Raw genomic sequence first — 14,473 nt, 5'->3', positions numbered from 1 at the left:
AAGGAAGCCAACAGGCTGTTCACCCCCCCTGGGTCCTAGGATCGATCCCTGAGCAGCAACTAAAGAATTTTTTTAAAATAAAAACATGTAAAAACAAACTAAACTAAGTATAGGCAGGAGCCTATACCAAAGTGTCCTAACTCCTAGGCACTTTAAAAAAAACGGAGGTATCCACATGAGGAGGGGCATAGTAATGGAGGAGAATGAAGATCAAAGAAGTTAAGTGCCGAAACTTCGCAACCCACTACTATACCCCAATGTCTCGCAGTGTCCCCCAATGGCAGGAAAGAGAAACACCTATTTTGCATTTTAAGTCTCCTGAGTTGTATCTACATGAAAATGTGGTGCACATTTGAGAAACCCATAGTAAATTATATATATTCCAACACCCTAGCTGAGTTGGATTTTATGATAGCAATGGGTGACACGCGCAAGCGAGGTGCAGGAACTCTAAACAGCTATGGATAACTGAATATTTTTTTTTCCTACATTATAGCATCATTAAGATGCAGCTAAAAATTCCCACCTGATGTTTTAACATAACAGGAGGTTGAATTCACAACAACCATTCGGTAGTGATAGTTAATGTTTCAAAAGAGTTGAAGAATACAGACAGATGTGCAATACTTTAAAACTAAAGAAAATATTAGTTGAATAAGTATTAATAGTTTTTCATGACAATCTAATGTACTAAAATAAAAAAATGCAGTTGAACACTTTCTGGCCTTTAGAAACTATATTTTTGGTTTATCATAATCTTTGATAATAAGGGAATAATTTTTAAAGCTGGTGACCACTCAAATTGAAACAGATTTGCTTCCACAGGAACTGAATATCAGTAAGGAGGAACTTGTTAAGCTACCCTCCTGTATATGACACAAAGCTGGAATACAATATTGCTGTTTTCTCTAATTGTCACATTGGATTTCAGATGAAGTGGCACAATGCTGTGTAGTATCAAGACATAGCTTTTCACCCAATGCTATGTCATAGCAGCATTGAGCTGAAAGGTTTCTCTGTAATGTGCTACAGGTTCCAGTTAGCATGTTTGTGATTTACTGTGTAGTTCAGTGGCAGTATAGAAAATGGACAGATTGGAAAAAGCGGCACACCAAGGAAGTACGACTTGTCACCATGAAACCACGACCAGGCTGGGTATAAATGTGAGGTCTTACGTTTCTGAATGGAAGCGACCAAGAGATAAACCCACAGCCAGACGGCCTTGGAACACATCACTGACATGGAGGGGGCTACAGAGAAAGATAGGGGGTCACTGCACAGGTGAGGTCCAGGTACACAAAGAGGATCACATAGTAAAGGATTTAAGAAGACAGGAAGATACTTAAGCATGTGACTGGAACACATATAACTCAAGAATAGCACAGGAAGGGAATAGTTAAGCAAAACAAATAATAGAGGGGAGGCCAATGACACAAAGTTTCATAATAACACATGAAAAAAGTGCAGGGAAGGCACACAAAGAATTTTGTAGGGCAATACAATGAAGGAATGTCAATAAATTTATTAATTCACTTTGGCCTGGTTTGGGCTTGGAAATAGAAGAGGTGATGTATAACCATTATTAATGAATTGGAGTAGTTGTGCAGCTTTCAACAGAAGTATGGTCAAACTCACTTGATGGAGGGATTCTTATCCTTGGTCCTAGGTTGTGCAGCATGTTGAAGGGAAAGGCCAACACTGAATGGATAGGTCCCAAGGACATCTTGAGGGTACCTTAATTTGTGCAACTGCTTGCGGAAACCTTCAGAGACCTCAGATGGGACCTCTTCATCAAATGCCACCCGCAGAAGCTGTAGCCAGAACATAAATGTCAGGTTGAAGAAGGCCCATAATAACTTACTTAAATTAGAGCTAAAACACAAAAAAACTCAACATAAAAAAGGCATCTATTTACAAATGTGAAAGTGATAACTAGCTATTTTGCATCGACAATCATTCGATCATGTAGAGTTTCCATAATCATGTTATTCAAAGTGGGTAGTACTGTGTTGTATGTGCTGAGAGCAAAGGGGAGTACATAAAAAATTCTATCCTGACTTGCTTTCCTAATTTTAAATTAAAGATAATATTTTTAATTTTTAATTACGATAAGACCCATCACCAGATCTTCTTCAGCTGCCATCAGACTGCACAACAGTAGAGCAGTGAGATATAGAGAAAGCCAACCTGCAAGTGGGTATAAGTGCAGTTTTAAAGCTGGGCTTGAGATTAGAGCACTCAGCTTTCTCTATGCCTCACAACTCTATCACTATGTGGACTGGAAGAAGCAAGCACAGAACAGAGCATAAAGCATCTTGATTAAAATAATGTTCTAGACCCACTCCAATTCCCTCACTGACGTACTTTCACCAGAGGGCTTCCAGCCTGCGGTCTCCAGCGCAGAGCACTCCTAGCTGCAATCCAGAATCTACTGGTTTCTGGGGTAATTATTCCAGTCCCTTCACTAGAAAGAGGTTCAGCTCATAGGAGACACTTTTTAAGTATTGGTTTCGACACAAAATGCCAGAGGGTGTTCCTCCCAGGGGACAAAGTTTGATCGGTCCAGTCCAAGACCAGAGACCTCTTGACAAGATGAAAAGTCTCTGTGTATTCGACGCATGAAGCTGTTGGGCACCATGGTCTCAGTCTTCGAGGAGTTGCCCTTTGCACAATTTCACTCGTGGTCATTCCAGTGAGAACTTCTGCGCAAATGGTCAGGATCCCATCTTCATCTGGACAAACAGATGATCAAATTGTCCACACTTGTGCGCTAATCCCTCACCTGGTGGCTGAACCGGTCGCATTCCAAACGTGGGATTGGACAATGGTGACCAATGACACCGGGTTGGGTACTCTTTAACGATTAGCAGAAATCCGACAAAGAGGAGGCCTACAATTATTATCCAAATTTACCAAAAAACCAATTGCAATATAAACAGACTTGCCTGAAACCAGACGCTGAAGATCTCCGGTGGCAGCAGCATGCTGACAGCAACTTATTCCGAATGGACAGCTCTTCGGCACTACACTTTGACATCATCACGACCTCTATCAATGTTAAGTTAAAGTGCCAATGTCGTGTTAAGTGTTTAAACACTTAACCTGTGGGGTTCAGACATTGTTTCAGCCTGTTTTTATATTGCAATCGTTTTTTGGTAAATTCGGATTTTATTTGCAGGCCTTCTCGTTGACGAAAATGTGGTCATTGTTAAAACGATTACCACCGCGGTTCAGTTTGTCAGGATGGGGAGGGTTCATCTGTGGAACCCCCAGGAGGCACTGCTCCCCATCAATGTGCTGAAGCATCGGGCAATTTTCAACATGCCTGTCCAGGCACAGAATTTCTGCTAGGAAAGCAGCTGAGAGTCCAGTCAGACAATGCAACAGAAGTAGCATACCTGAACAATCAGGGAGGCACCCGCATTGGCAGAGCCATGAGAGAGACATCAAAGTTAATATTGTGGGCCGAATGTCACATTTCTGTACTCTGAGCAGTCTTCTTCCCAGGAGTAGAAAACTGGGAGGCTGACTATCTCAGCCGCAACAAGATCCCATCCAGGAGAATGGTATCTGCACAAGGAGGAATTCGACCTTTTAGTTCAGGGCTGGGGGTCACCCAGACATATATCACATGGTGTCCCACCTGAACTTCAATTTCCCTTGTTCTGCGCAAAAACCCAGAACCCCGCTGCAGGATTTATGGATGCCATGGCAATTCTGTGGCAGTTTCACCTGATATTCTTATTTTCTCTGCTCCCTAAACACCCTATTCGAGGGCACTCAAGAAGTTGAAGAGGGAATGGATGGTGGTCATTCTGGTGGCTCAAGATTGGCCTCGCCGAATGTGGTAATTTGATCTTCTCAGGATGGCCAAAGGGCCTCCGTCCAGATTGCCTCTCTGCCCAGACCAACTAGATGCCACTTGTTAAGTCGACTGGCATTGACGACGTTGCTACCAAGACCATTATACTTCAGGTTCCGGGGTTTTCCTCTTCTGTGTAGAATACCATGATCAAGGCCAATCAACCGTGAGGTGCCACCAGATATATTGCCTCGATGTACAGCGGTGCACATTGCTGGCTAATACAGCAACAAATCTCTGCTCATTTTCTCCTAGCATCTCAATGGGATGAGAGGGAAAATGGGTGGAGATTACAGCAAAATCATTGAGGCGATTTTCTCCGTAGACTATTCCGGAGACATATTGCAGCACCTCTCGCCACACTGAATCTGCCCCTTTAGGTCTACAAGCCTTTTTCACAATCACAATTCTGATCCCAGTCTTCTAACATAATAGAAGATGTTTTGAATAGAGAAAGGGGCGTGATCTTCAGAAAAACATCTCTGATATAAAAGTTTTCGATACAAATCAAGATCTATTACAAAAATTCTAAAATATAATCTAGGGAATTTTTAAAAATGACCCAATTACCAGTAGATCCATCCCAGATAAGCCACAGATGAGGTCCAGAAAACTAAAATCTAGTTGATACGTAATGTTTAAATGTTTCAATTGTTATAATACCAGTTTTGATCTTATGGTAAACATAGGGGTTTATGCTTTACATTTGGTTCAGAAGTAATATAAGGTTAATAACAGCAATACCAAATATGTCAAGCACTCATAAATTTATGATGTGGTGCAACACTTGATAAAAGGCACTGTGAAGCCAGAAACATGATAGGTATTCTACAGAAATACGTTTTGAACCTTTTCATAATCAGACACATTCTATAGCATTGTTGCTCTGTGCCAGATTAATCAAAAAGTAAATGTTGAAAGTGTTCCCATACTGAAACAAAAGTACTGGGTCACTTTTACACAATTAATTTTATGCTTAATAATTATTTTGATCCAAGATCAATTATTTTGGACTGTCCGGACATACTAGAGAATGTCTACCCTGAGGGTCACATGATCTCATCTTACACAAGTACATCCCTAGTAATGTAATTGTGACATCACATGATTTCCCTTTATTGATGCCCAAATACAGACTCCCACTTTGAGCTGCAAAAATTATTCTTACAAAATGTCTCTCTACCTTGAATACTATACTGCATTGATGACAATACAAGGCCTGAAGGCTGTATGTAGCCTTCATCTGCGACTCCAAGCTCCTTCATGCTTTATTGCCAGATTTGTTTGTTACAGCCTGTAACCCCTGTTTAAAATGCGTGCTCATAAGTGCATCTTTATTTGACAAAATAATACTTAAACTTTTTAGATTAATTGTAATGTGCAGCTCATTAGAAGGCTAGAGGGCCATGGTCCGTGTAATAGGTTACCTCTCACTGCTGTACAGCAACAGGATGGCCAAGTACAGAAATGCCAAGTTATGATGTAATACAGAATACTGTCAACCTTAAGTTTGACAAACAGAGCACCCTGAAGGCTCCAGCAGTTCAACAATTTTAAAAGATAAAAATTAAAAATGCTTACCAGGAAAAGAATTCGTAGAAGGGGACGGAGTTAATGAACGATTATTTCACGTGCTCGCCAACCATAGACCGTCTATGCTCCTTTGCATGAGGCTTCTGGGAAAAATGGTGAAGAAATTCGAAACAATCCCATATGGAAGGTCTCATTCCAGATCCTTGCAGTGGGATCTAATGACAAAGTGGCTGGGCACAACCTTTGAGTGGACTCCCAACCAATCCAGTTATCTCCAGAGACTTGGTTATCCCTTCAGTGGTGGATGGTCCAGGACCACCTGGGAGGAGGAAAGTCCTTCACCCCGTGGTTCTGGGTGACTTACCACAGATGCCAGCAGTCTGGGCTGGGCGGCAGTCATCCTAAATCTTTGCCTACAAGGCCTTTAAACAGAACAGGAGGCCTCCCTTCCAAGGCGGAACCAAGAGTGCCAGGGTGATGTTCGTGTCAATTCAGATCTTCACTTGGGCGGAACAATTCGCTCCCTCACTCTTTGCAGTATTCATTCCAGGCGTACAAAACTGGGAGGACGATTACCTATGTTGCCATGTGGTTATGTGGTCACTTCATCTGGAAGTCTTCCAAATGCTGGTTGGAAGGTGGGGTCTCCCAAACCTGGACCTCTTGACGTCAAGGCACAAGCGGTGGGTTTCCATGTTCTGCTCAAGGGCCAGGGACCCCTTGCGGTGGGCGTCGATGTCATGACTGTGCACTGGTAATTCCGTTTGGGTTACCTGTTTCCGCCAATTCCGATTATTCCACGCGTCTTCCAGCGAGTCAAACAGGGAGAGCTTCCAGTAATACTGCTGGCTCCCGACTGGCCACGCTGGGTCTGGTTACACAGACATTCTCTTCATGGCAGTGGATCAGAACATTCAACTACTCCTTCCCAATGACCTCCTTCTTCAGGTCCCCTTTTCGTAATCAGGACCTGCCTGGGCTGGCTTTAATGGTGTGGCTGTTAAAGCCAGCCTCTGGCAGTCCAAGGGATTCTCCTCCAGGGCTGTAAACACCCTGTTGCGAGCTCAAAAGCCAGTTTTAGCACGCATTTATTACAAAATCTAGCACATACATTAAGTGGTGTGAATATTGGGCCCGTCACACGACTCTTATATGTCTCGACTGCTGTCTTTTCTCCGAGGTCTGGATGAGGGGACTCTGCCTGGGTTCCCTAAAGGTGCAGGTCTCTGCTCTCTCAGTCTACTTCCAACTGAGTCTAGCAGACATGCAGGCCATAAGGACTTTTTTGCAGAGGTTCTACACATTCAGACCCCCTATGTTCTGTCCATGGCACCCTGGGATCTGAATTTAATTCGCAATATATGCCAGAAGCTCTCCTTTGAATTCTTACAGTGAGCTGTTCTAAGGTTTTTGACTTGGAAAATTGGGTTTCTGCTGGCCATTGCTTCGGCTTGTAGAGTATCTGAGCTTGAAGCCCTTTCCGGCAGAGAACCATACCTTATTTTTCATGACGACAGGGCAGTACTCCGTACTGTGCCCTACTTTCAACCAAAAGAGGTTTCTGGATTCCACATAAACCAAGAAATTGTGGTTCCGGTGTTCCAGGAGGCATCTGGAACCTAACCCTTTGGAGCATCTGTACATGGTCAGAGCCTTACCTGTATATGTCCAACAGACTTTATATATTCGCTGTACAGACTATTTTTTTGTTCCGTTTGATCCCATAAAAGGGGCTGGCCTGCTTTCAAGCAAAAATCACTGCCAGATGGCTTACTTCTACAATCAAGCATGCTTACTTCAGTGTGAACCAACCTGTGCCCACTCGCATTGCCGCCCACTGCACAAAGTCGGTGAGGGCCTCTTGGGCTGAGCGGAATGAGGCCTGTGTGGACTAGCTCTGCAGGGTGGCCACCTGGTCCTAGGTCCACACTATAACAAAATTCAATGTCTTTGCTTCTCCAGACGCCAGCTTTGGCCGCAGTGCTTTATGCGTCGGACTATCAGCTGTCCCTCTCTTAAGGGGGCTGCTTCTGTATGTCCCCACAGTGTAGTGTCCCCCACACTGGATGCAGGAGAAGAGAGGATTTTTATACTTATGATAAATCCGTTTCATTGATTCCATCTGGGGACACTGCGCTCCCTCCCTTCTACTAATCCGCTGTTTAATCTTTGGTTGTTTAACTCCCCTTCCTTGGGGCTTTAGAATCACGCTGAGGAGCTACAAGGTGTTGCAGAGGATAGGAGTTAACTAGTTAAGTGCCAACTCCATGCAGCAGTGTCCCCCAGATGGAACCTGAGAAACAGTTTTATCGCAAGTACAAAAATCTTCTTCTCTCTTTAATGTTATTCTCATACAGTTTGTAGATATTGCCAAACACAGTGACTTTCAAGCTGATCATGATCGCTAGCATGTTTATTATGAAAGTAGGACTCTAACCTGGAAAGTACATGAGCGCAGCTGAAGTCCCTCCTGAACATACTGGTCCAGTTGAGCAGGGACACTGATTTTCTTCTCCTTCGTCAGAGAGGCAATGGGGAACGTCCGCACTACTGACTGTTCAGCCACTGCAAACAGAGACAGTTTTTTGGTCATTTTTCTACCAGAGAAAGTATGTATATGAGGTGTACTGCATATCTGGCTGTCAGTTCAGTAGTGTACAATTGTCACACAGTTCTACACACTGCTCCCTTAAGCATACATTGTTTCATTTTTATGTTGTGATGAGGAGACAAAACATCTCATATAAGCTGCAATACTACCTGGAGCATTACAGTTCCGCTTTGCTACATGCAATTATTTTTACTGCTCCATTGTTAGTCTCACAGCGGCTGTGTAATACTTTGGAGGGGGCTGGGTGCATGAGGACAAATGAGAATCCCCAATCCTGGACATTGGTGACATTTGGAACTCTGGCTCGGACACCATTCAGCAGCCATTGTAAACTAGCAATTGAAATTGTTCACACCTTAAGGTGGTATTAAATCTTGAAGCATAATCATTTATATATCAAAGTGAGCAAGATCTCAGATGGACAGATGTTTTCTCACCGATTATTATGAAAGGAAAATTCTACTTGCAAGTTAAAAGGTAAAAATTAAATTACATAAAGAAAATACAATAAGAGAACTTTTTTTTTTTACTAACCGTAAAATCCATTTCTCTGACTCCACTGGGATATACTGCGACAATGTGTTATTGTAAGTGGATCTGGAGTAAAGGCACTTTAACACACAAACACTTTGAGCGGCTAGCTAATCCTCTACTACGCCCCTTCCATGGGAGCCATCTACAGCTTTTATAACAAAGCGCATAAGAGTGCCAACGAGGCGTAACCACCACCAACGGAAAAGTAATCAGCAGCAAGCATTCAGAGCAAGGGAAGGGAGCGCAGTTTCCCCAACTGGAGTCAGAGAAATCGAATTTACGATGAGAAAAAAAAATAGCAGATTAAAGTAAAAATAAAAGAAATTAAAAACACAGGGTAAGAGCCCATAGAAAAAACTTTCAATGTGTAGTGGAACACAGACAATAGGTTATGTCTCAAGCCTTGGAGTAAGGGAACTGTAAGGCGACCAACTGGTCCTACAGCAGAAGAATTCTAGGTGACACTCTGGGGATACTGGTGCCTCTCACCACACCCTCCTCAACACCCCCAGGAATATCATTTGGTTAGCTATGGCTGTCATAACAACCTGTGAGTAAGCTGGTAAAAAGGAGTGGAGCAGAAATATTGCCATTTTTTTTTGCTAGTGTTCTCTATTCTAGGTGTGGAATTTAACACATTCACAGGGGCAGATTCAATTTGGTGCAAGGTGAAACAATGTGTTTCCGAAACAGTCAGCAGAGACATCGCGTCAGAGATTTTACAGAAATCTACACTCATTTTCCCTTGCGTCCTATGAAGGCCCAGAGAAAAACAAACAGGTTTGTTTCCGTAATAGCCGTCAAAATGCACATATGAACTTCAAAGCGATGCTCAGCAGGACCTTGTGAGGAACTGAGTTTGCCCCTTTGTGTCTAGCTAATGAAGATGGAAAAAAAGAAGAATTTTAGCTGTATTTAACAGAGCTGGCTGCTGTTTCGAGGTGTTATCCTCCTGGAGCCAAATTATCTTGGAAGGGGCACCAGACCTCAGGGACCCAAGTAGATTTTTTTAAAAAAATGTAATCTCCCAGCCCAGATTTAGCAGCGTCAGGATCGAGGCATGACACTCCTACCCTGAAGCATGCAAACACAACAAAGTGTTACTGTTGTAATTATGGAATAAATTACCTAATGGGTCGACAGGAGTACCCTTGAAGATGCAGCGGTAAGTGGTGAGGAAAAGAGCCCCTTCAGCAGGAAGTAAAGGTGGACCTCCAAGGCTGCCACCGGATGCTTCCTCTCTCCCATCGGGCAGTAGATAGACTCTAAGTCCCTCCATTACCAAATCTTCACCCACTAACAGTAATGGTCGCAAAAGTTTGGGCTGTGAAAGGGCAAAAAACAAACAAAAAGCAAGAACAAACATTAATAATAAAACATATAAAACAAATGAAGATGGAAAAGTGCAAAAAGAAGAAAAAGGAGTACTCTGAGGTTTGGTGAAAAATCATCCTACCTGGCAATGCAAGTGGAGACAAGCTGGAAGACCAATCAGAAGCCACAATGGTGGAGATTACAGATTCTGATTGGCTAATTCCACTCCCACACTCTGCAGCCATTTTAAAGAGGTAAACTTAAATGTTTGGCAGTTAGGTGGTAATGAAGCTACAAAGGAACATACCTAGGTTGGGATACACCTGGAACATAGCACACAAATAATGCAAATCTTAATATATTACCCTCTCAAACAGACTATCTATGATACACCCACATAATGCACTCATTCAATTAGTGGGGAAGATCAATGTTTATAGACATTTTCAGTTCCTTTGCAAGATTCAAATACTTACCTTTTGAATTGGGGGAAGCCTCTTACTCTCTCTGTGCACAGCATCCAAAGTCTCTATGTGCATCTGTACAATATCTACATAAGAAGAGTCACAGAAAGATACAGTAAGAAAAATTATGCAGCCATGATATCCTTATGTAACTTGCATAATGTGTCTGGTGAGAATATCTACTAGCCAATTGATGTCATCTATACCGCAATTTGCATTATACACACTAATAACAAATACTACAGAACATACATCAGATTTCCCATTGGCACTATAATTTCCCCTGCATTAATATTGTGCAGCTGACAAATACATGCGACAACACCTCTAGAATCTCAATTTTAGTTATACAGTTAAGGAGGCTTCATTTGGTATATGGTAGTAATAGTAGAATTAAAGGGACTCTAACCCTTTATTATTTATTTTCCCCTTGGATTTGCCTAAAGTAAATATTAGGGGATACATGTATAAAAATATCCTTGTTTTAGGCATTTACCTAGCTTCTATGATAGCACTAGTAAAGTCTGTATGAAGTGTCTCACCATTTGGTACAATTCCATTGGTTAACTCTCCTTCCCAGATTTCTCCTCTGACAATCTTATTGATGTGTGACAATTCTCTCACTATACAATAGCTTAAGAGACATTATCCCTGTACCAATGTATAAATGTGGGGATGTTGTCAGGTTCAGAAAAGACTGTACATAAGACAGAAAGGCAATGTGGTACCATATAATCACTTGAAATTGCATACACCGAAACCTAACTTAACATAACTATACCTGTTCATACATTCATTATATAGCACCACCAATTCTGCAGCGCTGCACAGAGAATATTTGTCACTCACATCAGTTCCTGTCCCATTGGAGCTTAGTGAATAAGTTCCCTAACACACACACGTACGTTAATTTCGTCACCAGCCAAATAACCTACCACTATATTTTTGGAGTGTGGGAGGAAACTCATGCAAAACACAAAGATAGCTGGGATATCACCTGTAGGAGAAAGGGTAGGGTGCGGAATTGTAAGTGCTGGGACTGCACAGCAAACCTGAGGAGGCAGTGGTGTCCTTCCCAGATTGGAACGTGTAGGTAAGCAAGCATCTTTGATTTCCATGGACACCATAAAACTACCCACGTATCATGCTGCTGATTACCCCCAGGTGGACATTCAGAGATTTTAACTTTAGGATGGACCTAAACAAGCCATCTGGTTTCTGTACCAAGAAAAGATTGGTGATGAACCCCAAACCTTTGCGGCCTTCCGGAACTGGGATCACTATTCCAGGAAGAAGGCAGGTGGTGTATACCTATTAAAGGTGTGATGAGCCATAAAAACAGAAAAAACTATTTTCTTTGTAAAATAGCCATCGCACCTCATCACATAGTTTTTCAAGGGGTCAATACGGGAGAAAAGAGGATTTATACTTACGATAAACCAGTTTATCGGATTCCATCTGGGGGACACTGCTACCATGGGTTGAGTAGGGTAGGAAGATTTGGCACCTAAATAGTTCATTTCCAAGCTGCCGACAGGCCCCTCCCCTGCCAACCCCCACAGGAACTCAGTTTGATTAAAAAGCCCCAAGAAGATAGGCCAATCAACCAAGAACACACAGAAGAAAGCAGAAGGGAGGGATTGCAGTGTCCCCCAGATGGAATCAGAGACACCGATTTATCGTAAGTATAAATCCTTTTTTCTCTTTCATCCATCTGGGGGATACTGCTTAACAATGGGGACCTAACTAAAGCAGCCCCCTTGAAGGGTGGGACCGCTCCGATAGCCCAGGACGTAAAGCACTACGACCAAATGATGCGTCAGATGACGAAAGACATTGAATTGGTAAAATTTTGTGAAAGTATGGACCAAGTAGCTGCTCTGCATAACTGATCCGCTGAGGCCCCATTCCGCGCAGACCAAGACGCCCCCACAGAACGGGTAGAATGGGCAACAATATGCTCTGGCACAGGACGGTTAGCACAAACATAAGCTTGCTTAATAGTCAAGGTAAGCCATCTAGCAATAGATTGCTTAGACGCTGGCCAACCACGTTGAGAAATCAAACAAGATAAACAAAGTATCTGTCCCACAAATCTTTTCCGTTCTCTTGACATAAATTCGTAGAGCCCTGACCACATCCAAAAATTCCTGTTCCAGATCCCTGAGGATCCTCTGTGAACACAGGAACAACTATCTTCTGGTTTACATGGAAACCAGACACCAACTTAGGAAGGAATGATGAAATTGTTCTTAAAACCGCACTATCATGAAATACCAAATAAGGTTGACGACAAAAAAAAAAGCCCCCAGCTCCGACACCCTCAAAGCTGAGGCAATAGCAAGAAGGAAAACCACCTTCCAAGTTAAGAACCGTAACTGCTGACTGTAACAGTTAGAACGGAGGCTCCTGCAGCATATTAAGGACCAAATTAAGATCTCAAGGACCCGTTGGTGGAACATAGGGAGGTTGGATATGAATAACTCCCTGTAAGAAAGTCTTAACATCCGGAATCTCAGCCAAACATCTGTGAAAATACACAGACACTGCCGACACCTGAACCCTTAGAGATCCTAATCAAAGACCTCCATCGAAGCCATCTTGTAGAAAAGAAAGAAACCTAGCAAGATGAAAACGACTCTGAACTGCAGGTCTTATTCCTACACCATTTTATATATGTACGCCAGTTACAGTGGTAAATACGAGCTGAAACTGGCTTCCTAGCTTTGATGAGAGTATCAATTACCCTCAAAGAGAATCCTCTGGATTTCCACAGACTGGCTTCAACAGCCATGCTGTTAAATTCAGCCGGGGTAGATCCTAATGAAAGAATGGTCCCTGAATTAGCAGATCTTTCCGAAAAGGTAACCGAATATCCGGACCTACTGCCATAAGAAGAATTTCTGGAAACTAGACTCTTCTTGGCCAAGCTGGAGCCACCAGAATGACTGGCCGACCTCCCTGCCTGACTCTCCGAAGGACCCTGGGAATCATTGATATGGGAGGAAACAGGTAACCTAACCTGAAGTCCCATGGCATTGTCAACACATCCACTGCCACAGGATCTCTTCCCCCTGCGCAAAACTCTGGAACCTGTTGAGACGCGACGCCATCAGATCTCGATCCGGAAGTCCGAAGTTCCCACTTGTCTACCAACAATTGAAAAACTTCCGGATGCAGAGCCTACTCTCCCGGCAGACCTGCCGGCTTAGATAGTCCGCTTGCCAGTTCTGAATTCCTGGAATAAAGACTGCTGACAGCACAGGAACGTAACTTTCGGCCCAAGATAAAATCTGAAATGTTACTTCCATTGCTCCTGCACTCTTGGTGCCTTCCTGCCTGTTTATGTATGCAACTGCCGTAGCATTGTCGGACTGAATACGAATCGGCAGTCCCTGCAGGACACTCTGTGCTCCCTGGAATGCCCTCAACATGGCCATCAGATCTAGAATATTTATGTGAAGAGCACACTCCTGCACTGACCACAGTCCCGGTAGTCTCAGGTGAAGGGCCACTTCTCCCCACCCTCAAACTGGTGTCCGTGGATACTAAGATATAAGACCACGGAGCAAAGGACCTGCCTCTCATCACATTGTCTCTCCCTATCCACCATCTGAGAGACTGTCTCGCCTCCGAGAACGATACCAGTTGACGATCTAACTTCAGATGGGACCCTGTCCATTTCTTCATCATGTCCCATTGAAAACACAGAGAGTGGATTCTGCTGTAAGGGAAAGTCTCGAAAGACGGCACCATCTTTCCTAACAGTTTCATGTACAGGAGGACCAACGGCATCATGCAGGACAGAGCCCTGTTTGTCACCTCTTGCAGAGATCTTATCTTGTTTTCTGGAATAAGAACCCTGCAACATGCCGTGTCCATTATTCGTCCCAGGAATTACATCCTTTGACAAGGTATCAACTGTGACTTCGGGCGGTTCAGGAGCTAACCATGTATCTCCAGAACTTGAATGGTAAATTGAAGCTGCTGTTCCAACAATTGCGCTGACGCAGCTTTTATTAACAAATCGTCCAGATAGGGCACTATTTGCACCCCTCTGGCATGAGGAAAAGCTGCCATTATCATCATAATCTTTGTAAACACCCTTGGGGCTGTTGCCAGGGCAAATGGAAGAGCCCTGAACTGATAGTAAGT

General features: G+C 43.2%; 1 protein-coding gene across 8 annotated transcripts in view; it reads right to left on the bottom strand.

Moving 5' to 3' along the window:
• Positions 1-14,473, bottom strand: part of SBF1 (SET binding factor 1) — a 146,168-nt gene that overhangs the window by 59,385 nt on the left and 72,310 nt on the right. For 5 of the 8 annotated variants that reach the window (XM_075208486.1, XM_075208490.1, XM_075208493.1 and 2 more), the window contains 5 exons: positions 10,331-10,404; positions 9,669-9,864; positions 7,833-7,960; positions 1,636-1,811; positions 1,176-1,250 (listed from right to left, as the gene is read on the bottom strand). In XM_075208486.1, coding sequence (XP_075064587.1) covers positions 1,176-1,250; positions 1,636-1,811; positions 7,833-7,960; positions 9,669-9,864; positions 10,331-10,404 — 649 coding nt within the window. The remainder of the gene's footprint in view (positions 1-1,175; positions 1,251-1,635; positions 1,812-7,832; positions 7,961-9,668; positions 9,865-10,330; positions 10,405-14,473) is intronic. The other 3 variants (XM_075208491.1, XM_075208492.1, XM_075208494.1) reach the window with 1 other exon arrangement.

This window comes from Mixophyes fleayi, chromosome 4 (genome assembly GCF_038048845.1).
Source record: "Mixophyes fleayi isolate aMixFle1 chromosome 4, aMixFle1.hap1, whole genome shotgun sequence".
NCBI classification, from domain to species: domain Eukaryota; kingdom Metazoa; phylum Chordata; class Amphibia; order Anura; family Limnodynastidae; genus Mixophyes; species Mixophyes fleayi.
This window is presented reverse-complemented; position numbering and strand designations above follow the sequence as displayed.